This window comes from Euprymna scolopes, chromosome 36 (genome assembly GCF_053919585.1).
Source record: "Euprymna scolopes isolate OS-2025 chromosome 36, ASM5391958v1, whole genome shotgun sequence".
Lineage (NCBI taxonomy): Eukaryota > Metazoa > Mollusca > Cephalopoda > Sepiida > Sepiolidae > Euprymna > Euprymna scolopes.
In genome coordinates, this window is record NC_136517.1 from 85364043 (window position 1) to 85389950 (window position 25908).

At 35.4% G+C, this 25908-nt stretch overlaps 1 protein-coding gene across 6 annotated transcripts in view; it reads left to right on the forward strand.

The window, feature by feature from the left end:
• LOC145260656 (WD repeat-containing protein 26-like) overlaps window positions 1-25908 on the forward strand; it is a 250775-nt gene that overhangs the window by 126740 nt on the left and 98127 nt on the right. Inside the window, exon 14 of one of the 6 annotated variants that reach the window (XM_080119004.1) lies at window positions 23599-23815. The exons of the other annotated variants lie outside the window; for them this stretch is intronic. Within the exon in view, the coding sequence (XP_079975130.1) occupies window positions 23599-23609 (11 nt within the window). The 3' untranslated portion in view covers window positions 23610-23815. Of the gene's footprint in view, window positions 1-23598; window positions 23816-25908 lie in introns of those variants that run through there. 6 annotated transcript variants of the gene reach the window in all.

A 25908-nucleotide genomic window follows, 5' to 3' on the forward strand; every position in this document is an offset into this window, starting at 1 on the left:
TTATCCGTTGTGCAAATCTGTACAGAATTTAAAGCAGGACTCCTTCATGAGGGTTGTTTGTTCTTGTTCCATTAGACATGACTGGGTAGAAGTCTTAAGCAATTCCTAATTTTATTCTTAGTATCAATTGCACTGGAGATTATAACTTAGCACTTTTATCCATTGTGGCAGAGGTCGTTTAAAATTCCATAGATTCCAGAACTTAAAAAAGACAGAGGTTCATCAGCCGAAACAATGTGAGAGAAATATCAACAATGAGAATGCTAGTCTGCCAAATAATACAAATGATTAATCCTTATCTAAAAAAAATTCCAATGTGTATTCTTTTGTTTTGTATTTTAATTGTTTTTGTTTTTGTTTGTATTTTCTGAGAGGGGGAAAAAAAAAGAACGGAATTCACTCATTTTGTCATTCAAATTTTATTTATATTTTTTTTTTACCCTCCTTTTTCTTTGAATTGCCAGAAACTGTTGTCATCTCATGTTTATAAAAACCTATCAGTTGACGGCTATTTTATGGATTTGGCTGGAATCATTAAAAAAAAAAAAACTTTTCTGTTAATGTTTCTATTGTTTTTTTTTTTTTCCTTGGAAGCTTTTACAGTGATGGATCAAAAAAAAAAAAAAGCTAAACAGATAACATGCAGGAGTTCTTTTATTATATAAAAAGTAGTTGTGTGTGTATGTATGCATGTCCAGTTGAAAGTCCAAAACTGCAAAACAAACAGCCACAAAGTTGGTATATTCTTGATCAGTGATACCCTGGATGAATAATATCTAACAAAAAAAAAAAAAGAAAAGAAAAAAAAAAAATTTCTTTGCTCTCCCTCAAATTGGCACAGATTTCGTCGGAGAAAAGAGGGAGGGGTCAAATTGTATGTATTAAACTAACCTGGATACCTGGCGTTGCCAGGTTGTTTGGAGGTGTGTGTTGAGCAAAAAAAAAATATGGTAGTAGGTAGGCAAGCTCGAACCCGTACCACAAAGGAGGAAAAGAATGTGAATAAAAAAAATGATGTCTTTGCCGTTGCGTCCATAGCCAAGTGGCAAAGGTTTAAATTAAGGCTAGTCAATTGAAAAGAGGGGATGACTTTCGAAATTGTCGGCGAAAAAAGTGACCCCCTCCCCCTCCTTGTAGAAAAGTGCCCAGTGGAGGGTGAAGGAATTAATGTTTTTAGTCGCGTGCAAGCGACTCTATAAGTTAGTCCGTCCTTCGGTCGGTCCGTAACACTTTAGTGCTTGCCCTTTTTGGTTAAGATCAAAGGTCTGTTGTTAATACATGCTGTTCTTAGCTTTTTAAGCTTTTCTTGGCCTTTTGGCGAAGATCAAAGTGTTGTATCTGTCTTACATGTTGTACTTGTGAAATAAAGTGGGGGATCACTTTTCTGTATTAATTAATGTAAAATTATCACCGACTTTACAACCAGTCAGTCTCAAAGCCATTCAAGTCATTCTCCAGATTATTCAAGTTGTTTTTGAAGGATTCCAGTTATTTTTTAAGCATTCAATTCATCCTTAAGTTCATTAAAGTCATTCTAAGCCATTTACTTTTTATTTATTTAAATCATTTCAGCCCATTTTTCGGTCATTTTAGTTTATCTTTAAGAATTTCATGTCAATCCTACATTCACGCATTACATGAGAGCACGCGACTAATGGCTATCGGCCTTGTTAGCCAATTTTTCGATATTTCTCGTTTGAAGTGTCGAGCTTCAAAACGATACAAATCTTGTGAAAATCCGTTGCCTCTGTCAAAAGTTTTAGGCAGACATACATACATACATTTAAACAGACAGGTGAGATTTATGTTATAGACTAGCGGGGGGTACCTGTCGTTGCCCGGGTGTTTGTAGGTGTGTGTGTGATTTTGGGTAAATTAAAAAAACAAAAAAACCTTGGTTGTTTAAAAAAAAACCCAAAAAAACCGAAGCCTTGACGCGTAGTTGGAAAATAATAAAGTGTGAAAAAAAAAAAAAAAAAAAAGGTGCGACTTGGCAGGTGTCTGTTTTTGACAAGTTAATGACATCAACTTTGAGTGCTACCGCGAGTCTGTTCGCTTCTTTTTTTTTTTTTATATGAAAAAGCTTAATGCACATGCGGGGATTGAAAATTGTTGAATATTTATCTTTTCAAAGTCGGGCGAATTAAATAGACAGGCCACCCTGATTAACTCGTAGATATTATCATTTAGGCACGATATAAAAACTTTTAAGAAGTTGTGAAGTGACCGATCGCTTCTCGGAAAAAAAGCCTTTCTTGGACGTACACGAAAACAAACAAACACACACACACACATTTTCGTTTTTATATTTATAGACTAGTGGGAGGATATTTGTAGGTGTGTGTGTTTGGTGGGGGGGGGGTAAATCAGAACAAAAAGGAAACTTAACGATAGCGATTTAAAAAAAAAAATGGGGGGGGGGCATGTGGATTCAAACCCGGATCCTTGAGGCTGAACACCTGCGCTACAGCGACAATGTTGACGTAAAAGCGATTAAAGGGAGTCAAATCAAGGAGGTTTGATTGACAGGTAGCCGCTTAATGAGGTTATCGCGGGTGCGTTACGATGACGGAAGTTTTTTGCCGTTTGTTTACTTGGTTTCACTGCGGGATCGTTTTTTCATTTACTGCGGGGTAGTTTGGGCTTCCCCAAGATGATGGAAAGCGGAGGGGGACCAGCTTCCCATTGAAAGGAAAGTGTCCAAATTGAATAGCAATTGTCTAATGTAAGAAAAAAACTGCATTAATCAAAGCTGATTGCTTTTGGACATTCCCGGCGAATCACACTGGGAACGATGTAACAACCTTCGTATTAGTTTTGCTTTTATTATATGAAAAAGGCGAATCTACACGTGCCGATAGCAAAATATTAAATATTTAGCTTTAGAAAGTCGGGCAAATTAAATACACACGCGACCCCAGTTTGTAACTCGTAGATATTATGATTTCGACATGATATAAAAAGTTTTTAAAATGAGCGACGACCTTGAGAAGCCGCCGAAAAAAATCCTTTACACAAAAAGCGAACATACATACATACATTTTCGTTTTTATATTTATAGATGGAGGTAACATTTTTTATTTTTTTTATTTTATTTTTTTTTTATTAAGGAGTTACTTCCTTTATGCTGACTCATAAGTTGTGCATGTCCAGAGAAAGCAATGGGCTGGGTGGAGAAGAAAGATGCAAGTAGATAAGGGGAGGGTGACGAGATGGATGTTTCAAGAGTAATGTTAATGTCAATTAGTTAGAGCGTTGGTTCATTATCTAAACATTTTGGGTTCGAATCGTGTTGTGAGATGTCTTTCTTTTTTTTTTTTTTTTTTTTTTTTTTTTTAGATTTAAATATTGAACCAGTGTTAATTAAGCCACTTTTCACGTAACGTTTTTTTAACACCCCCGACCGACCACACACACCCAAAAACACCTGGGTACCCACCGATTTTTTTTTTTTTTTTTTTTTTTTTTTTTTTTTTTTTGTAAATTTTAATATTGAAACAGGCTTATTTAAGCCATTTTTCACTTTTTTTTTTTTTAACATTCGTTTTTTTTTTTTGTTTTTTCGATTTTTACATTTAACATCGTTCGTTTGCCTTATGTTATTTTGTTTGTTTTTTTTTTTTTTTTCGATGTTTTGATTACTCCCCCCGCCCCTCAATTAAGTTTTAACGTTCGTTTTTATGTATTCTTTTTTTACTTCGCTTATTCTTAGGTTTTCATTAACAATCACATACACCTACAAACACTCGGGCAACACCGGGTACCCCGGCCCCCTAGTCTATATATATCTAATATATATATATATAAAAGCGAAAATGTATGTATGTTTGTATATCTCGCAAAAACTTGCAACACGGATTTTAGCTAGATAGGTATCATTTTAAAGTTCCAACCTTCGCGCAACAAATATCGAAAAATTGGCCAAAAACATTAATTCCTTCACCCTAAAATCATCAGTTTTCGTACAGGGAGGGGTGCCGAAAAAAATCGTGTCTTCATTTTCTCTGTTCCTGCTACTACGACAATGACGTCATGTTTGACCGAGAAAACGTTTGCGTTAGTTTAAACCACCTGCAAGTGTTTTTAAAGGTTTAATTTTATCTGTTATTAAGTGTATGTCTTTTTGGCGTAGGAGTAACGTGTCGGGCATTTTTTTCTGCCTTAGCCTCGATGTTTCGGGTTCGAGCCTGTCTTTCTACCTAAACTATTTTTTCCTCTTTTACATTTTTTTTTTTTTTTTTACGTTTGTTTGCTGTTTTGCTTTGCATTGGTTTTTTCCAATTTTTCTTAACATCATGTTTTTTTTATAATATAAAAACAGGGTCACCCTCTCCTACATACACCCCCCCAAACACCTGGGCAACGCCAGGTACCCCCCCCCCCTCGCTAGTTTATATATATAAAAGTGAAAATCTGTGTGTGTGTGCATTTTTTGTGTGTGTCTGGCACAGGCTTTTTTCTGGGGAGGTACTCGGTGCAGTCACTCCTTAAAACTTTTTATATACTGTCTAAATTATAATATCTACGAGTTACGAAGGGAGGTCGCGTCTATCTATAATTTGGCCAACATTTACACGCTATTTTCGAGATTATTTTTCACTCGCTGCGTCTTTGTTTCACTTTTCAGTATAAAAAAGCAAAACCCCCGTATTTTTTTCCACCTTCGCCTCAAGGTTCCAGGTTCAATCCTACCTACCTACCAAAACTTTTTTTTTTCTTTTACCACATAGGCGACGCTGGGCAGGTTTTGTTTTTCCAATTTTTTAAAGAAGTTTAACATTTTTTTGTGCCCCCCCGCCCCCACCTCCAAACACCCGAGCAATGCCGGGCACCCCCGCTAGTCTATTATATAAATCTGACCTGTCTGATTAAATTTATGTATGCTTGCATGTCTGCCTAAAACTTTCGAAATAGGCAACGGATTTTCACAAGATCAAAATTTTTAAGCTCAACACTTTGGACGACAAATATCGAAAAATTGGCCAAAAACTTTTCTACAGGGATAGGTCGCATTTTTCGTCGATATTTTCGAAAGTCATCCTCTTTCGGTTGACTAGCCTTAATTTAAACCTATATCACTTCCGGTTTGGCAATGGACGCAACTGCAAAGACGTAACGTTTTTTTCCCTCCTTCCCTGTACAGGTTTGAGCCTGCCTAATACCTCTTTTTTTCTCAACACACATCTCCAAACGCCCAGGCAACGCAGAGCAACCAAGCTAGTCTATTATATAAAGAAGTTAACGACTTATTTTCAATAGAAGGAAATAAGCTGGACAGAGGTGAAAGGGATGGGGAGGAGGAATGTGGAAAAATTGGAACGATGGAGAAAAAGATAGGACAACGTATTAGTAGAGAGATAGATGTTTAGTATAAAGATGAAGACCTTTAACCTTTTCTAGTGTGTGTGTGTGTGTGTGTGTGTGTGTGTGTGTGTGTGTGTGTAACTCTTCTGCAGCCCACACCATTAAATCGATCATGACCAAACCTGGCATGATGGTTTCTGACCTAGGGATGGTGCACACCTTTTTAAGGTCTGTTACCCAAGCGTACAGCAAAGTCTCACAAAATGCAGGTGGGTATCTTTGTTAGTGTATATATATATAGTATAATATATATATATATATATATATATATATATGTGTGAAAGTGTGTGTCTGTACATTTCCATACGCAATAACTCTGTCAATTTTTAGTCGACAGACTCGAAATTTGATATACAGGGTACTGAGATTTGGGAAAATCGATGTGACCGGATTTCGGCCAGAAATTTGGCGATTAAGAGGTCAAAGTTCAATGATTTGACTTTTGAGAACTCTACCAAACTCCTCCATCAATTTTTGGTCTAAACACTTGAAATTTTAATTATAGGTTCCTTGGACATGGATCTAACTTAGTAACTTTATTTAAGCCCAAAACAATAAATGTTAAGGGGTCATGATATGGGTCAAATTTTAAAAAAATTGACCGTTTTTTTTGTGTGTGTGTGTGTGTGTGTTTTTTTTTTTTTTTTTTTTTTCTACTCAGCAGACACCTCCAAATACCCGGGCAACGCCGGGCCGAAATGCTAGTATATCTATAAAAGTGAACATGTCTGTTTGTGTGTGTACATTTCCATACGCAATAACTGTCAATTTTTAGTCTACAGACTCGAAATTTGATATACAGGGTAGTGAGATTTGGGAAAATCTTTGCAATCCGTTTTCGGACAGAAATTTGGCTGTTAAGGGGTCAAAGTTCAACGATTTGATATTTGAGAACTCTACCAAACTCCTCTGCCAATTTTAGGTCTAAGCACTTGAAATTTTAGTTATAGGTTCCTTGGACATGGATCTAACTTAACTTTGAGCCCAAAACAAATGTTAAGGGGTCATAATAGGCGTCAAAGTTAGAAAACATTGACCTCTGCGGTCTCTAGCAAATTACTCAGTCAATTTCTGGTCTAAACATTTGAAATTTTACATAAAGGGTATTCTGAGATAGGGCAAGCTTTTTAATTAGTTTGGGTCGAAAATTTTTAGTTACCAATATATAAATGTATGTATGTTTGCATGTCTGCCTAAAACTTTCGGCAGAGGCGATAGATTTTTATAAGATCAGTATCGTTTTGAAGTTCGACCTTTCATATGACAAATATCGAAAGATTTGCTAAAAACATTAATATCTTCACCTTCAACTGGGCACTTTTCTACGGGGGGGGGTCGCTTTTTTCGCCGATATTTTTAGTCATCCTCTCCTTTCGATTGTGTAGCCTTAATTTAAACATAAGTCACTTCCAGTTTGATGGTGGTCGTAACAGCAAAGACGTCAGGTTTTTTTCCCTGTTCTTTTCCTCCTTCGCGGTATGGGTTCAAGCCTGCCTTCCTACTATTTTTTTTTTTTTTTTTTTTTTTTTTTTTTTTTTTGCTCAACATGCACTTACAAACACCCGGGCAATGCCGGGCTAAAATGCTATCTATCTGAAAGATAAAATATGCATCGGGTGCACTTGAAAGCAAAATTACAACGCAATATGAAAATAAACAAATATTTTACTTGTTTGAAAAATATTTAAATCATAAATTTTAGAGTCAAACTCCATCCTCACTATTTTGTTTGTTTCTTTTTATTTATTTTTCTTTCTTGCCATGTTGTAAAGTTGGAGAAAGAAAAGTCAGTCAGTAAAGATTTGCGCGTTGTCTCTCAGTGGTTATATTTTGAAATGTTGGAACGGTGCGTTGACTGCACGAGATGAAAATAAAATATTTGTTTATTTTCATAATATTGCATTGCAATTTGGCTTTCAAGCGCACCTGATGCATATTTTATTTTATCAAATTTAATCAACTGAACTCATACCCCCAATGTTAATCTCGCGTAGCCAACGCACCGTTCCGATATTTCAAAGTACAGCTGCTGAGAGACAACGTGCAGATATTTGCAAGAAAGGAGAAAAAAAAAAAAAGATGTACAACAAACTGAGGATGGAGTTTGACTCCAAAATATTTTAAAATTATAAAATTTAAACAAGTAAAATATTTGTTTATTTTCGTGAAATTGCATTGTAATTTGGTTTTCAAGCACAACTGATGTGTATTTTATTTTATTCAAATTAAATAATGCTTCTATAGCGGAACTGATACCCCTAACATGCACACACACATATATATATTTGTATATTTTGGCAGAAAGTCATTATTCAAGCATGTCAGTTATTTTTTCTTCCCTCCCCCCCCCCGATTTTTTTTGGATATCTTTTCCATTCGCCGAGCGGTCTTTTTATTTTAGCTGGCATGTTGTATAAAATAACATCCAATGATAAAAACCTACCGTCATCCGACATTAGAAATATCTTAATTAACAATAAACTTGAATACTTTAACAATTGCACACGACGACTAAAATTACTAGAAGCCATACTTAACAAAAAAAATACAGCCCCTTTTTAACCGGATCTCATTTAACATTTCTTACGCCTGTGGAACTCTGTTCCGTCTGCCTGCTTCCCACCGGACTACAGCTTGGATGTCTTGAAGTCCAACGTTAACAAATTCCTAATGAACCGCCCTCTTAAGTAAACACTTCATCAAATCTCCACACTAACGTAATGTACTTGCAATAACCCTTATCCCTGAGTGGCTTCCGGGCCTTGATAAGTGGTGATCACTGTGTAAAAAAAACAAAAACAAACACCGGGGCAAATACACTAACAGTATTTAATAAATAACAAGAAACTAAATAAATAAACTATGAAATAAGAAAATCGAAATTAAAAATAAAAATAATTCGCCCCTAACCATCCTGGAACCTCCTTTTATAACTAACAAAAAAAAAAAAAAAAAAAAAAAATACACCAAGCCTCAAAGGAAAAAAAACGATAACAAAAATCACTCCTGATGATAATCGGATGCACCGATAGAAAGCATTTGAGAAGAATGTGGCTGAACAACAACTTTTGGACGCCATTTTATACAACATGCCAGGAAGGGTTGATATCGGTCATGCTGCATGCAGTCACATAACTTCTTACGCACTAAAACCAGGTCTACCATACTTCCTAGTGTCAGCGCTATCCAAGCATGTTACAGAGGTGATGCAAGACGTTGAAAGCAGTACATGGCTTCTTTTTTTTTTTTTTTTACATGGTAGTCACCACTTATCCCCGAGTGGCTTTCAGGCCTTGATAAGCGTTATTGCGTGTACAGTAATCAATGAGATAATATAACGTAGTAATCGTTAGTAATGGAGATTCGATAAAGTGTCTTAAGGAGGCGGTTTATTAGGAATTTGTTTGTGTTGGACTTGAAGACTTTCAAGTTGTAGTCAGGTGGGAAACAGGCAAATGGAAGAGAAGCGTACACTTCTGAGAAAAGAAACTTTGTTCATGGAATCTACGCTTTGATTTAGGCATAGATAAAGAGTGGGAAAAATTATTGACTGTGATGTCAGCTAGACGGGTGTTTTTCGTGAAAGATTGGCGAGGGGCACCCGGAGATTGGAGCTCAGACGAGCACTTCCCATTGAAATAACAATAAAACAAAGACAGGCTCGCAACATCTCTTCTGTGGGAGAGAGGTTCCAGGGAAGAGAAAAGGGCATCCCCCACTAAACCACAAAGTCTATTTTGTACTCTGTCTAGGCAGGATAGGCTGTTTTTAGCAGCTCGTGCCCAGATATGGCAGCAGTACTCCATCCCTGGACGTACTTGGTTTTTATATAGAGAATTGCATCAGCAGTGAGATATCTTCTGGAACGGTAGAAGGATCCTACCATTTTTCCAACGACCTTGGCAACAGGCTTGATGTACGTGTTCCATTTCAGATCAGGAGTAAAGGTTAAGCCCAGAAGCTTATCAAAACATGGGGCCTCCCCAAGATGAGAGCCATCCATTTCAATTGATGCCAGATGGGGATCAGAGCGTTGATGACGTAAAGATCTGAGACAGAGTGCAATCCCAGCAATAATGAAGCACAGATGAAGTTCGCTGCCAATCATGGTATGGTGTATAAATGCATGTTTATTTTATCAAGGACAATTGTCTCTGCTTAGCTAAGCGTCAAACCTACAAAACAAACACCCACAATGTTGGTATATTCTTGATCGCCCTTGCCCTGGATGAATAATATCTATCTATCTATCTATCTATAAAAGTGAGAATGTGTGTGAAGACACTTCTCAATTTACATACCTAACAGATTTTTTATCTACAGACTTGAAATTTGGTACTTAGAATATTAAAACACCTGGAAAACTTAATTGGTTTTGATCTGGTAAAAAGGGTTCCTAGGGAGTGCATGCGTGAATCATTCACATGACGGATTCATTGTGTTAAGAATAAGTTGGTTTGAAAACACTTTTTAAAGATCATGTCAATTCGGCCTAATGGTTATTGTACTTGGCTTACTGCCTTTAGGTTTTGGTTTCGATCTCAGCCTGAGTATTTTTAATTTTTTTTTTTACTTACAAGAAGTGAACTGTTTAAAAAAAGAAAATGCATGCTTATGTCACGGTTTTTGTATGAATTAAAATAGAATATTTATGCATATTTTATGACCGGGCAATGAGGAGTGTCAACTGGGTCAAGTTTCGTAAGATGTGGGGGTCTATTTTACAACCGTTTCCGATATCTATTATATAAAAATGAGGTGAATGGCTTGCATTATTATTTTCAAAGTATTGAAACGAGAGGAATGCAATGGGTGGAGTTGAAAGAGGGATGGAGTCGATTATCTGTATTAATGATGCCCCTCAACCTGCACATTTAAAAAAACAAAAAAAAAACAAAAAAAAAAACAACAACACACAAAAGAAAACTATTTAAGATGTTGCGAATGTCTCAATGTGGGGTGAGCAACATTTCACAATTGCTATCCATATGATCCAGCCCGAAGGATTGATATCGGTCCTCCTGCATGCAATCATGTAATTTCTTACACAATCGAACCAGGCTTACCATGCTCCCTAGTGTCTGCACTATCTAAGTATGTTGCGGAGCTGATGCAAGATGTTGAAAGCTGTACATGGCTAACCTACCTGAGACACCCACTGCATGAAGTATCTATAATCCCAGCAATAATGAAGTGCGGGTGAAAGGGTAACTGGGTCAAGTTTCGTAAGATGTGGACGGGGGGGGGGTCTGTTTTTCAGTCATTTCCGATGTTATCTATTATATAAGTTAGGTGAATAAATTGTCACCTATTTCCGTTCTTTTCTGGGAGTGCTCAATATCCTTAGTATAGCAGCTCTGTCCAGGCAATGCTGGGTATCCATGCTAGTCCATAACAAAGGGTAAATTGAGCAAGTGGTTGCTTGGTTGTTTTTGTTTTACAGCATATCAACCCTTCTCAGGTTATTTAATGCCGAATCCAGTGATTTTGAAGAAAAGTTTTTTTAATAGAATATATTTGTTTTTTTGTTTTTTTCAAGTCGGTTTCTATTTAACCCATAGTTGGGACCCTAACAGGTACTACCACTCTGGGTCAGAGTGGACCTGGGAACAATGGCAATTAAAGGGTGGCTCAACACTCTCCAAAGCTCACAAGCTGGGGCCTCACCATTGGATATAGTTTAAGGTCATATCCAGGAAGATGGTGAACAGGAATATATTAAACACAAAAGAATCTCATAATTTGTAGACTGTGAGTTCAATCCTTGTATGGAACAGCACATTTTCATCATCTCTTTAATAACAGTCAAATTTGATTAGAAACTGGTGAGCTAAGTAATTATTTTAAAGGGAATAAAACTTTATGTAAAAATATTTGACGTTTCTGAATTTTTGAGATGAGGATTGGTTATTTGTATTATTTGGATTCATCGGACTACTGTTCTCATCTTGAGTGTGATTTTCACAATGTTTCGGTTGATGAAACCTCCGACCTTCTTCAGGTTGATCTTGTCGAACTCGGAATTTGGAAAGAATTTCGAGTGGAACCCTTTATTTACTTACTTGTTCCGTCAGCCATGACTGGATAGAGATTCGTAGTAATTCGTCCACACTGAGGATTGAACCTTCAACCTTCAGGAGAATATCACTTTTACAATTGATTTTTCCCATTACTCCAACCACTGCGTCCTTGCGGACAATTCTAGTACAAATTTTAGGAGCCTTAAACCTATTTTTATTTCTAGTTGTAAATATCACTATTTATTACTAATTATTATTAATTATTACTATATATTAATGTAAATCTATCTCTATACTTATTACTTGTATATATTAATGTTTTTACTTATTACTTGTATATATTATCTATTGTTTATAATTACTGGTTCCCATATCGTATTGAATTCTGTACTAGGTCTACTTAGCAGTTGGCTATTATCCAGCATATGTGCTGCTTCTTTCAGTCGTCTTATTCTCCACCGTTCCTCTCTGTCTATAAATTTTACTTTGTCCCATAAAGGTAGACGGTTTCCCTTTTCCTTCCAGATAGGGTCAGCTTATACCTGACTTTTCAGTCTCTCCACATACTATGGCTTTTCGACGTTCTTCTAACCGTACTTTCAATGGACGACATGTTTCACCTTTGTATAGTTTTCCACATTTACATGGGATTTCATGTACACACTTCTTAGTCATGATTTTTTTTTGTTGGGGCTTGACTCTTACAAGCTGTTTCCGGAGAGTTGAATCACTCCTGAATATTGTCCTGATGTCATATGGATTACATATTCGTTGAAGTTTCTCAGTCAAGCCGTTCATATATATGTATGTATGTATATATGTATATTTGTAAACTGTGGTGAGTTTCTGAGTGGCGTCCTTTTGTCTTTCGTCCAGATTTCTTGGAGCTGATGTCATGCTCTCTGGATAGTTTGAACTCATAACCTCTGTATCTGAGCACGACATGCTAACTGATTGAGACATTAAATCATTTTTCTCATTCTCTCTCTCACTATCGGTTAATATTGGTTAAGACCACAGCAGGCAGAATACTTTCTGTCTTCCTTATCTTTCTCTTTCCTTTCTTTCCTTCCCAGTGTCATCTATATATTAATACAATAGCGTGTGTATGTGTGTGTGTTACTTTGTATGTCATGTTTATAAATATTTTTTTTTCTTTAATTGTTATGGCCTTACATTCCTTGTAATAGATGATTTTACCAAGAATTTTTCATAAGTTTTTGTTTCGGTTTCGATTATAGCTTTTGACCCTCTTACCAGCCCTTTTTCCGGATGAAAGCCGATTAAAAAGTTTTCCACATGTCTGAATACCCTATATACCAAATTTCAAGTCTGTAGATCAGACATTTGTTGAGTATACAGGTTGAAAGTTGTCCACATGTCTGAATATCCTATATACCAAATTTCAAGTCTGTAGATCAGACATTTGTTGAGTATATAGGTTGAAAGTTGTCCACATGTCTGAATACCCTATATACCAAATTTCAAGTCTGTAGATCAGACATTTGTTGAGTATATAGGTTGAAAGTTGTCCTTATATGCACACCCACTCACTTTTTTAGATTTTTATGAATATATAAATATTTCTTTATTGTTGAAATTAAATCTGTATTGGAATTTCGGCAGACTCTATATTTCATTCTGTTTAACTTTTCTCATTTTTCCTAACTGGCTAGACTCAATATTCTGCTGACGAGTTTCCGTTGCTCACCACTTTGGATGTTTTCAGTTTCGTTGTTATGTCTTTTTCTTCTAAGAAAAAAAATCTCATGGTTTCGTATAAACTACAATTCAATGGATATGTCAGACTTAACGTTTGATCGATCAAAACAACTTTATTTTGGGGCATACTCAATGCTGCTCTGGTTATGGTCTTTGGTGTGGTTTCAAGTGAATACTACATCATACCACCTCACATCTTCGAAGTCAGTTTGAAAGTCAACACCAAAGTGTACCTGGATTTGCTGAAGAGTGTGGTGATCCCCTGGTGCAATCAGGTGGCCGCTGGCAGACCTTAGGTGTGCTAGCAGGACTCTATGCCGGGTTACAAGTCTGAAGATACCTAGACTTGGCTTCAGAAGGAATGCTATGACTTTGCACCCTTCTCTCAAGTACGACACAATCACGTTGACACACCAGTTCTCGCCAGATCACCAAAGTTAAGCAGTGTTAAGTCTGGCCAGTACCAGATGGGTGACCATTTGGGAAGACTAGGTGCTGTATGTACCTTCTGGGAAGGTTGGGGCCAGCACCCTCACCCTGTAAAAAGAACTTGGTCGTTACAAAAGCATCTACAAAGTTGTAGATGGCCTATGCCCCTTACGGGGCTCCAGGCTATGGATGGACGTTTCTGCATAGACTCCCTCGACCGGACCCACTAAACTACTTCATTTGGTCATACATCAAGAACATCACCAACATGACCTCCCACGACAGCAAAGCCAGCCTGCTCACCGCCATCCGTTGAATATTTGCTGAACTCCCGCCGGCGCTTGTGGAAAACGCATGATCCCAGTTCCAGACCTGCGTCGAGGTGGTGATTGAAGCTGAAGGCGGCTACATTGAATAGATGTTAGCTCTACTTCATAATCGAGTTATCTGAATTTATTTTTTTCAATAAAAGTTTTAAAATAAAGCTGTAGTGTTGTTTTCTTTAGGGGCGACACTTTTATTTTTCCACCCTGTATTTCTTTTATTATTGAAATCAAATCGATACTGAATTTTCTGCCGTCTATCATTGAGATAAATATGTTGTTTTTGGTAAATTTCCAATAAATCTAAGCCATAAGCCTATTGACAAATCTGTTTTTGTTTGATCAGCAAAGTTAACTGATGTTGAGCTGATGTTCCGTCTGCTTGCTTCCCACCTGACTACAACTTGGATGTGTTAAAGTCCAACGTTAACAAATTCCTAATGAACCGCCCCCTTAAGTAAACACTTCATCAAATCTCCACACTAACGTAATGTACTTGCAATAACCCTTATCCCTGAGTGGCTTCCGGGCCTTGATAAGTGGTGACCACTGTGTAAAAAAAAAAAAAAAAAAAATATAACCAGATGGATGACCATTTTGGAGGATAGCAAAAAGATGAAAATGTACTGATGTTGTCAAGATAAATGTTTTGACTTCAGCCATTTTAAAATGAATTGTTCCTAAATTGAATTCTGGAATTTCCATGAGGTCCTGCTAGTTATATTTATTTTTAAATTAAAAACTTGTTTGAAATTTAAAGCTGCTCAATCATAAAAACGGTTTTTTTCATAAATTGTATACTTTTTCCTTGCTTGATATTTTCTTGAAAGAAAATATTTGCAAATATTTCTTAGATTGTACATGAATATGCGCTGGGAATATATATGTAATATCTATAATGAAAGATGAAAGATAAAACTTTATTATATCACCAGAACTATAATGAAAAATTAAGGGGACATTTAAGAAAAAGAAAAAAAACTCTTTAATCCATGGCATTTTGAAGCTAAATGCTTCTCATCAGAAGAGAAGGGCCAGAATTATACAAAATGAAGATATAGCAAAAAAAAAAACTGCCTCAATGACATTTAGAAACGAAAATGAAACAATATGATAAAATGTTAAATAGTAATTAAAAGTAGGTACAACATATTAGTGCAAATCAGAAGGGTGGAATATATGTAGGTAATATTTAAAAAAGAAAATATAGGTCACAATGAAATAATTGGGATCGTTAAAGAGTCAATAATCTTTCTATAATATAAATCTCACCTGTCTGTTTAAATGTATGTATGTATGTTTGTATGTCTGCCTAAAACTTGACAGAAGCAACGGATTTTCACAAAATCAGCATTGTTTTGAAGCTTGACCTTTCGGACGATAAGTATCGAAAAATTGGCTAAAAACATTAATTCCTTCAACCCTCAACTGGGCACTTTTCTACGGGGAGGGGGGGGGGTCGCTTTTTTTTTTTCAACGATATTTTTAAAAGTCATCCCCCTCTTTTGGATTGACTAGCCTTAATTTAAACATTTGTCACTTCCGGTTTGGCGATGAGGGCAACAGCAAAGACGTCATGTTTTTTTTTTTTATGTTCTTTTCTTCCTTCGCGGTACGATGGGTTAGAGTCTGCCTGCCTACTACCACTTTTCTTTTTTTCTTTTTTTGCTCTACACACACAGCCAAACACCCTGGCAATGTTGGGCACCCAGGCTAGTAAAAATAAAAAAGGAAAATTCAGGGAAGATAGAATAGAAAAGGGAGAAAGAAAAGGGAGGAGATATAAACAGTAAATAGGTGATACAGAAATCTCTACTCTTAGTCACTTTGGGTGTGAGTTCTTCATATGTTCCAAAACGGCTGAGCCTATCTTTTGCAAATTTCACACAAATCCGATTTTAAAAATAGCTTTTCTCTCTTATAGATAAAAAAAAAGAATAATTTTTACAGCGGAAAATTTTACGTTATACTACTGTGGTAGGTGTTAAGGTTCAAACAAATCTACCTACCAGCATAAAAAAATACTAAATGTAACACAAGTACAATAGACAAATATTTATTGACAAACATAAACAAATGACAACACTGCAATACCGAACAACACAAAGAAAACATAACTCACTTCAATAGTGAGTTTACCAGCTGAGTGGAGCGAATCAGTCTAGAGTTCTACTCTGGTTCGTCCGACATTGTTTCACGGGGGGGGGGGGAATTTATGTGCAGGCTCTACACATGTCCAAACTCTGTCTCTTCCACGGGGGTCAACACGTGTTCTGTTGTCGATGCTCAAACTTGTTCTCCCTTGTCTCTGTGTGTCAAGGGAAATCACTCCTTACTCTACACCGTAACCCGGTGTTCCTTTTATTCCCCTACATTACCAAGGGAGATAATAAAATCTTAGCAAATCATTTCTTCTTAAAAAAGATTTATTATAATCTGGAAATATAGTTTACTGGTAGAGCATTCAACTACATATCAAATGATCCCCTGTTCAAGCCCGGATATACCTCACCATTTTTTTTTTAATATTTTCTTATTAATGAGTTCAATTTTTTTTTTTTTTTTACATGGGTGTCACCACTTATCAAGGCCCAGAGGCCACTCGAGGATAAGGGTTAATAGGTATACATTAGTCATTGTGATTTTAGCATAGTAAACAGTGGGAATTTTGTAACTTGGATTACTTAGGGGGACGATACAATTAGAACTTGTTCACATTGGACTTTTCTTTTTTTTTTTTTTCATAGGCATCAACACATTATCAAGGCCGATAGGCCACTCAAGGATAAGGGTTAAAGAGTGTACAGTAGAAATTGGACAATATAATAATCATTAGTAATGAAAATTTGTTAAATTTAGTAACTTATATGGAACGGCTCATCAAGAACTTATTTACGTTAGACTTGAAGACAACCATATTGTAGTCAGCCGGAAAGCAGGAAAACGGAAGACAATTCCACAGGCGTGCAGTTCTAATAAAAAAGCTTTGTTCATGGAATCTACGTTTAGGTTTAGGCACAGATAAAGAGTGGGGGGAATTATTGATAGTGTTTACAGCTAGACGATGATAAAAAAAGAAGAGCTACCATTTAAAATCGATGCAAATCATTTCTTCATTTGCATATTTTAAAACAAAACATAAATCAGAAGCAACTATTCAAGGGCATTTATCGTCAAGCCAAAATATCAGCTGACATATTATTGTAAACAAACACAGACAGAATTTGATGAACCGCATTATGATTATTTTTTTATTTTTATTTTTTTGCGAATTTGTCCATTGGGCAAATTATTCCTCGAAATATATAATAATCAATAGAGGATTGATTCTATAATGATACATACACGATCTGCATGAATTAAAATATCATGTTTGAGCGTATTGTACAACTGGGTACCGCAGGGCTGCCAGCTAGTACATACTTAAATATCTACATGCCTCCAGATGAGCCTTCGGTGAAGTTATCTTAGTGCAATGAAAATTGTTTGTCTTTTCAACATCCATAGAGCTTTGGCCAGATTACTCAAATTCAATTGATAAATACAGGGTGGAGCGATAAAATTGTCTCCATAGAAAAGACATGATTCCATTTCCGTTTGATGGAAACTGGTCTGTCCTTTTTTTTTTTTTTTTTTTTTTTTTTTTTTTACTATCTACTAGTTGTGTGCAACGATAGGAGCCTTCTATCATGTGTGAAAATGACACAATGTTCAACAAGCGAGATCGGAGATGTGATACTGTACAACTCATGCTCTCTACTGATCTAAGTTATAACAGGACCATTGCCAACACCCTCAAAATGCATCACTGGATTGCCATGAATAACAGGGACGTGTCCAGGGTGATGAAAACAATGTTTCCAGCCATGGTTATTGTTTTTGGTGTGGTTTCAAGTGAGGACCACATCATGCCACCTCACATCTTTGAAGTCGGCTTGAAGGTCAACACCAAAGTGGATGTGCTGCAAAGTGTGGTGATTCCCAGGTGCAATCAGGTGGCCACTGGCAGACCCTGGGTGTGGCAGCAGGACTCGGCGTTGGCTTACAAGTCCGAAGAGACCCAGGCTTGGCTTCAGAAGAAATGCTATAACTTTGTACCCTTCGCTGACTGGTCCCCTCCTTCCCTGATTGGAACTTGCTGGGCTACTTTGTTTGGTCATATGTCGAGAACATCGTCAACATCGCCTCCCACAACACCAAAGTCAGTCTGATCACCGTCATCCACCGAGTATTCACCGAGCTCCCTCCAGCTTTTATGGAAAAGGCATGCTCCCAGTTTTGGATTTGTATTGAGACGGTGATTGAAGCTGAAGGCTGCTACATTGAATAGATGCCAGCTTTTCTACATAAATAAGTTACCTGAATTGATTTTTTCTTTTTTTTTTCAATAAAAGTTTTAAAATAAATCTTTAGTGTTTTTTTTTTTTTTTAGGCGACACTTTTATCGTTCCACCATGCAGTTCTCATCTTGTTGGTGTATGTGCTATAATTCCTTCAAACATTTTTTTTTTCTTTTCATTTCTTAGTTTCCATTTTTAATGTTTCATTACATTACAAAATTTGACTTGTAATATCGTTTAAAAGTTAATTAACAAAAAAAAAAAATAATATTTTTAATGAAAAAAAAAAAATGAATGATGATATAAGATAAAAGCTGGGGAAAAAAACGATTGAATGTGACACAAAAATGTCTGAATGGAAAATCACTAAATTTTTCTTTTCAGTTTTGCATTTTAAAATTATTTTTTGTCGAAATATATATTTATGCTATGAATGTATTTAAATGAAATATAATATTAATAATAATCCAAATTTTTTTTTTTATCTTTCATGGAAAAGAGCCTCCCCCTCCCCAAATGACAGTTTATCTTCATTTTTTTTTATTTAAAATAGAATTTTTTTTTTTTATATAACAATTCCTTTTCATTTAAAATAACTTGCATTTAATAATGATCTACTTAAAGTAATTTTTTAAAATTATTTTCCATTGAAATTCTTTGTTTTTAATTTTTAATTGAAATTCGTTTTTTTTTTTATATAATTATTTTTAATTAACATTCTGTTTTCATTATTTTTAATTTAAATTCTTTCTTGTAATTATTTTTGGTTGAATGTTTTTAAAATCATTTTTAATCGAAATTCTTTTTTTTTCTTTTTTTTTTAATTGATTTGATTGCTTTATACTTGTTATTTTAATATTTTTATTCAGTTTTATAATAAATTTTGACGAAATATAAAATAAACTTTCATTAAAATTCAAGGTTTTTATTTATTTTTATCTTTTAATATTATTTATTCATTATTTTTTACTTACTCCTTCCCCCAAATGCATTGTCTGTGTCATTTGGTTGGTTAGTTGGTTGTTTTTGTTTTACGGCATATCAACCCTTTTCAGGTCATTTAATGCCAAATCCAGTTATTTTGAAGAAAATTTTTTAATAGAATATTTTTTTTTTCAAGTCGGTTTCTATTTAACCCATAGTTGGGACCCTAACAGGTACTACCACTCCGGGTCAGAGTAGACCTGGGAGCAATGGCAATTAAAGGGTGACTCCACACTCCCCAAAGCCAGCAAGTTGGGGTCTCACCATTGGATATAATTTAAGGTCATATCCAGGATCAGTGCCATTTGGTAAGCAGCAAAAAAGCTTTGTAAAATTTAATCCTATTTACTTGCCTCCCCACGAGGGCAGAGTTAAACAAAAGTTGTTTTTTAATGTTTTAGTTAATAGTTTATCTAAACCTAGGCGTAGATTCCATGAGCAAAGCTTCTTTCTTAGAACTGCACGCCTATGGAATTGTCTTCCGTTTTCCTGCTATCCAGCTGACTACAATATGGTTGTCTTCAAGTCTAACGTAAACAAGTTCTTGATGAGCCGTTCCATATAAGTTAACAAATTTACCGAATCGCCATTACGAACGGTTACTATATTGTCCAATTTCTACTGTACACACTTTAACCCTTATCCTTGAGTGGCCACATGGCCTTGATAAATGGTGATGCGTATGTAAAAAAAATAAGGGTTTGTATTACTGTACACATAGATTCGAAAAAGTTGTCAAAAAACAAATATATAACAAATAAATGTTATCAAAGGCAAGATAAGTTACTTTTCTGCCAAACTGGATATATTTTTCGTGTTTTTATTCAATGTAACATGTTTATTCAGCTCGAAAAACATACAGTGTTTACCGATGTATTGGAAAATTCAAGATGGCGTCTGATTCTCTCTTTAACATGGTAAGTTTGGGAAAAGGTGTTATAAATAAAAACCCAGATAAAATACTGTTAAAAACTCGCTCAATATATGTTATCGTGACATAGGTTGACATATATTCGGCGGGTTTTTAATAGTATTTTGTATAGTTTTTTATTTATAACACCTTTTCCCAAACTTACCATGTTAAAGAGAGAATCAGACGCCATCTTGAATTTTCCAATACATCAGTAAACACTGTATGTTTTTTGAGCTGAATAAATATGTTACATTGAAGAAAAACACGAAAAATATATTTGGTAGAAAAGTAACTTATCTTGCCTTTGATAACATTTATTTGTTATATATTTGTTTTTTTGACAACTTTTTCGAATCTATGTGTACAGTAATACAAACCCAAAAATAAATAAATAATGAAGATAATGAAAGGAAGTTTCATTTTAACATTAAATAAACAACTTTATTTGTTATCTTTGTTAGTAGCGTGTACAAGAGGGAAACGGGTTAGTAGGTAGAAGTGTTCTTGTGTAAAGATAGAATTAATATCATGTCGGCTGGTTGAAGGAGAGAACAGTTCAGTTTACACGCGTTTGTAGCCAGCAGTCGTTGGGGCGAAGAAGCTGGTTAGAGGAGAAAGAAAGAGAAACGTATTCAGTGTGTTTACTTGTTGTCGTGTGTGCGTGTGTTGGTGTATCGACGAGAGAAGTTCTGTAGCATGATAAATAAAGTTCGCTTGGGTACCGCACGTAGAAAGTCGCCATGTTAGCTTGTACTCCCGTTCGGCCTGGGGCCGAAAGGCTCTGGCGAAGTCTGCTGCCCGGCAGGGTCAGGAGGAAAGAGAAAGAAGGCTAATGTTTGCTGCCAGCTGAAACCAGGTGAAAAGAGAATAAGAGTTTCAGAGTTTGCCTTTTATGTACTCGGTCATGTGATTGAGAGCTGGCTTGTGATTGGACAAGCCAGGGAGAAAATGGATTTCAATCTCAAGCCGCAAGAATTAGCTCCTGCCTGTGATTGTAGCAAGTTTTGGCTGCTACAATGTCAAGAAAATCCAACTCGCCAAAAAGGGAACACTGAATTAGAACAAAAATAAGTTTCCTCAGTGTAGAAGAATTTCTCATTCAATGACTGCAGATTGAAAGTATGAAGTGTAACATCAGAACAGATGCTACACTGTGTTCCTAACTAAAAGCGCAAGGATTTATTTATCTCAAAATTTCTTCAGTGTACAACCTGAAAGTGTGGCACAAGGCAAGAATTGGGTGGAATTGGAATTGGCGTCGGTTGTCGTCCACTAAACTAGTTTAAGTCAATAAAATAAAATATGGGTAAAATCTACTTAACATTATCCCCAGTGGTTTAAGGGTTTTTATTTTTTATTTATTTTTTTCTCAAATATATAGCTTCATCAGTCGAATGTGTGTGATTATGTATGGGATACTTTAAAAAAAAAAAAAAAAAAAAAAAAAATCACAACCAGAAATCACATACAAAAAAAAGATATAACCAAAATAAAATGCTAAGTATGTTGATAAGTAGGACCCTCCCAAATCCATCTAGGCCTGAGTTGCTTACTGTTTTCCGAAAACAAGCCAGAAGGGGGTAAAATATTAGGTTGGTGCAAAAATAATGTCGTTTTTGACGTTCAACTTTATATCAAAAAACGACATTTTTGCACCAACTTAATAATAATAAAATAAAAAAACTGAATGAGACTCATGAGTATGGATTGTGTCCTCCATATTTTTGAGGAGGAGGAGGAGGGGGTATCAGTGTAGGGACAGAATCCAAATGGGGAGTCAGGATCTTTTAATACTAAAAAACAAAGATGGAGGCCAGAACTCATTTGTACTACTAGCTAGGAGACTTTACTAACTTCTAACTTCTATTTGGGTATTCATGTTTATATTAGCATTGGAAAAGAATGGAGAATCTGTGACTTGACTTTGGCGATGTCATCTTTTTTTATTTATTTTTTCGTTGAGAACACTTTATTGGTAAAATAACCAACTCAAAAAGTGGACTTTTCTTTTGCTCAAATTGTTTCTTTGTCACACACACATGCATAGCTGGCAGAAGAACAGTTGGAAATGACTTCTATACCATACATTACGACCATGTAATCCCTACAGCCACCTACCTTGAAAATGCTGCTGTGAAACCTGACATAGTTATATGGAATAAGTCAGAGAGAGTTGCAACCTTGATTGAAGTGAGCGTCCCTAATGATGGCGGACTGAACAGAGCTGAAAGAGAGAAACAGACCAAATATCAAGGTCTCATGTATGATATGAAAAACTGGAATCATAAGGAGATATCAATCATACCAGTTATCATAGGTGCTACAGGGCTTATGAAGAAGAACCTGAAGTCCTACCTAACTAATATTCCTGGTGAACCAAGTGCAAAAGACATCCAAACAATTGTACTTAAGGGAACAACGGGGATACTAAAAAGAGCTCTCGGTTGGTTTCAATAAAAAGCAGGGCAATGTTGGCAGCTGGTTTGGCTGCCCCATACCCAACGTTACAATCTTCAAAGGAAGAAAAATGAAAAAACAGCAGAAGGTCGCCAGGTTTTGATACGGTAACTTGTTTGACAATATTTTCCGATACACAATGACAGGAATATTATTTCCACGATTTGTGATCAGTGATCTTCATTTTTGTCATCATATCATAACATGTCGGCCATTTTTATTTTCTTCAGTTACTTTTAATGTCACGGCCATAATTAGGGCGGGCTTCACTTTTATAATACTTGGTGAAGGATTTTTATCCTGGGCTTCCAAAGTCAACAGAGATGAGATCATTACTGTAATGATCCGGTCCCTGTTGATTTTGTGGTGGGAGTTTAGTTCTGTATAGTTCTAGGAGGTCCACGCTTCCAGGCTTTGCCTTCTCTCTTTGATAAAGAGGTTAGTTTATTGCTAATCGCCTGAGGCACCCTCACTGGGGCATGTCGACAGGGCTGCCCAGACACTTTTTCGCAGGTCAGTGTGCCCCTTCTCAAGGGCGCTGACTTTTCAATCCCACTTTCCGACCCTGGTGTCATAGTTGTTGTGGTGGGAAAGAACTAAAGGACTCCGTAATACTTGGAGTGCAACCGCCTACACCTACACCTAGAAAGAACCTGAAGAAGGGACCCGTTGTGAGTATGACATCCGAGATGAGGACCTTTGGATAGTGTTTATAATAACTACGTCTCATATCAGAGAATATTGAAGAAATGGCTCTTCTGTTGCCTTAATGATTGCGTAAAATTCATGTATATAAAAAAATCAAATATATATATATTTTTTTTTTTAATCTAATGTATTGTTAGATTTACACGTTGAATTAAAGCCACTAGGAATGTTTGGAAAAAATATGGTGCTTATATAGAATTGCACTTATTTAAAAAAAAAAAAAAAAAAACATACAGAAAAATTATGATATACGTATTTGTAATGGAACGAAGATGTCATATTCCAAAAATCACATAAATTAACCAAGTAATTTGTTTTTTTTTTTTGTTTTTTTTAAGATCAAATTTAATGTGCAACATAGCGTGGGTGACTATATGCAAAAAGAAAAAAAAAGACTATAAAAAGGAGAAAGCGAATGATCACCAGAAAGATGTGTAGCACGGATCGAGATAACGTTCCATATCACGTAAGAGGCATGGAGAACGTTCGAGATTGTGTGGGTGAAGTCACGGTCATAACGATGAGGAAATAAATGTCATTATACAACAAAACAAAGCGAGTTGAAGTTTTTCTGTTCTTCGCGACTGAGGCTACCACGTGTTGGTTCGCAGACAATGTTACAATGGAACGAATATGTCATATTCCAAAAATCATAAATTGATCAAGTGGCTCTTTTTTAATTAAGAAAATCAAATTTAATGAGGAAGCTAGTAGGAGGCCGGGAGTGCTTTAAAGTTTGCCAAAATTCAAGGGCGACAATTTAATTCGACTACAGAGATTTTGTTTGTATTTTTGTTTTTTCTTTTTTTTTTACATAGGCATCACAACTTATCAAGGCCAAGAGGCCACTCGAGGATAAGGGTTAAAGAGTGTACAGTAGAAATTGGATAATATAGTAATCGTTAGTAATGGAAATTCGGTAAATTTGTTAACTTATATGGAACGGCTCATCAAAAACTTGTTTACGTTAGACTTGAAGGCAACCATATTGTAGTCAGTTGGAAAGCAGGAAAACTGAAGACAATTCCATAGGTGTGCAGTTCTAATAAAATTATTATTCAAAATAATACAAACTTTATTATATATATATACATATATATATATATATATATATATATATATATAAATCTGGGTAGTTATTTTTGTGTATATCCGTTCGAAGCATTGAGTGAAATTTGAAGAATAAAATATGTATAAATACATTTGAAGCCAAAACTGCAACGCGAAATTTTTTTATAAAATAAACAGGTGTTTATTTTTTAAAGAAATATATTTCGGAGTAGAATCCTTTTTCAATCTATTTTTTTCTCTTCTTCCATGACATGATTTGCGGACTGTTATCCTCATCTTGATAGTAGTTGTTGTTGGATAGAGGCGTTGAATCTCTATGGTTCAAGGTGAGCATTGTCTGAAGATAGTTGTTTCAATCCTACTCCAAAATACTGGCCAGACAACAACAACTATGGAAGGCAGTAATTACTGTGAATCCAGTTACAAGACTTAGCATTCCTATCCCGTCATGGTTAACCACCTGAAGAAGGCCAGAGGATGAGTTGGCCGCAACATGTCGAAACAACAACAACTATGAAGTTGAGATTAACAGTCTGCAAATTAATAAACAAACTTTTTAATTGCTAAAAATCGTAAAATTTGATTTTCTTGATTTAAAAAAAAAAAAAAAAAAAGAAAAAAAAGGTACTTGATCGATTTTCGTGATTCTTGGAATATGACATCAATATTCCATGACGAGTATGCACATCATAAAAAATTTTTTTCTGTATTTTCTTTTTTTTATTAAGTGTAATTCTAAATAAGCACCCAAGCATTTTCCATACAGAATCTTGCAAAGTGTTTTCTATAGAATACTAGAATGCAATTGTTATAAAAAAATAAATGAATATATCTATTAGTGTTGGGACGATTAGTCGGAATCGGGAATCAGAAAAATCGGAAGATTTGGAGGTATCAGAATCAGAAAAAATTGATGCCTATTTTCCGATGCCAAAACGATTCTTTTGTCTTTTTTATTTGATTTTGTTTAAAGTAAAATCTTCCATTGCTGGTAATAATGATAAAATAATAAATATTTATTGATTTTAAAATACCAGTAAAACTAAAATCGATAGATCCTTCTCCACAAGTGTACTTTGACGTTTACGCGCATTTTTATGAAAATCGGTGGAAAAAAATTCTTATAATTAAATAATTACAGATTTATAAAGAATCAGACTCAGGAATTTAGCACGGAATCTGTAATTGTATCGGAATCGAGAAAAATATTGGAATCGTCCCATCACTAATATATATATATATATATATATATATAATATAAAGCCGAACGTCTGTGTGTGTGTCTGGTCACGAATAGGCTCCTATATAGTTGACTATTATAGAAAACTGATCACATATAATGATAGAAGATGTATCGAGACACAAGAATGGGTATGTTTCATCTGGCATAATGATGATTCATTAAAATTGTGGGGTCTGTGTACGCGCCTGGTCGACAAAGTATGGAAATAAAAAAAAAAAAAAAAACGTTTACAAGTTTTTTGATATAGATGTACATAATAATACTTTGATAAGTATGTTTTAACTTAAATAGAAATGGTATAATAAAATTGTGGGGTCTGCGTTCACACCTGGAA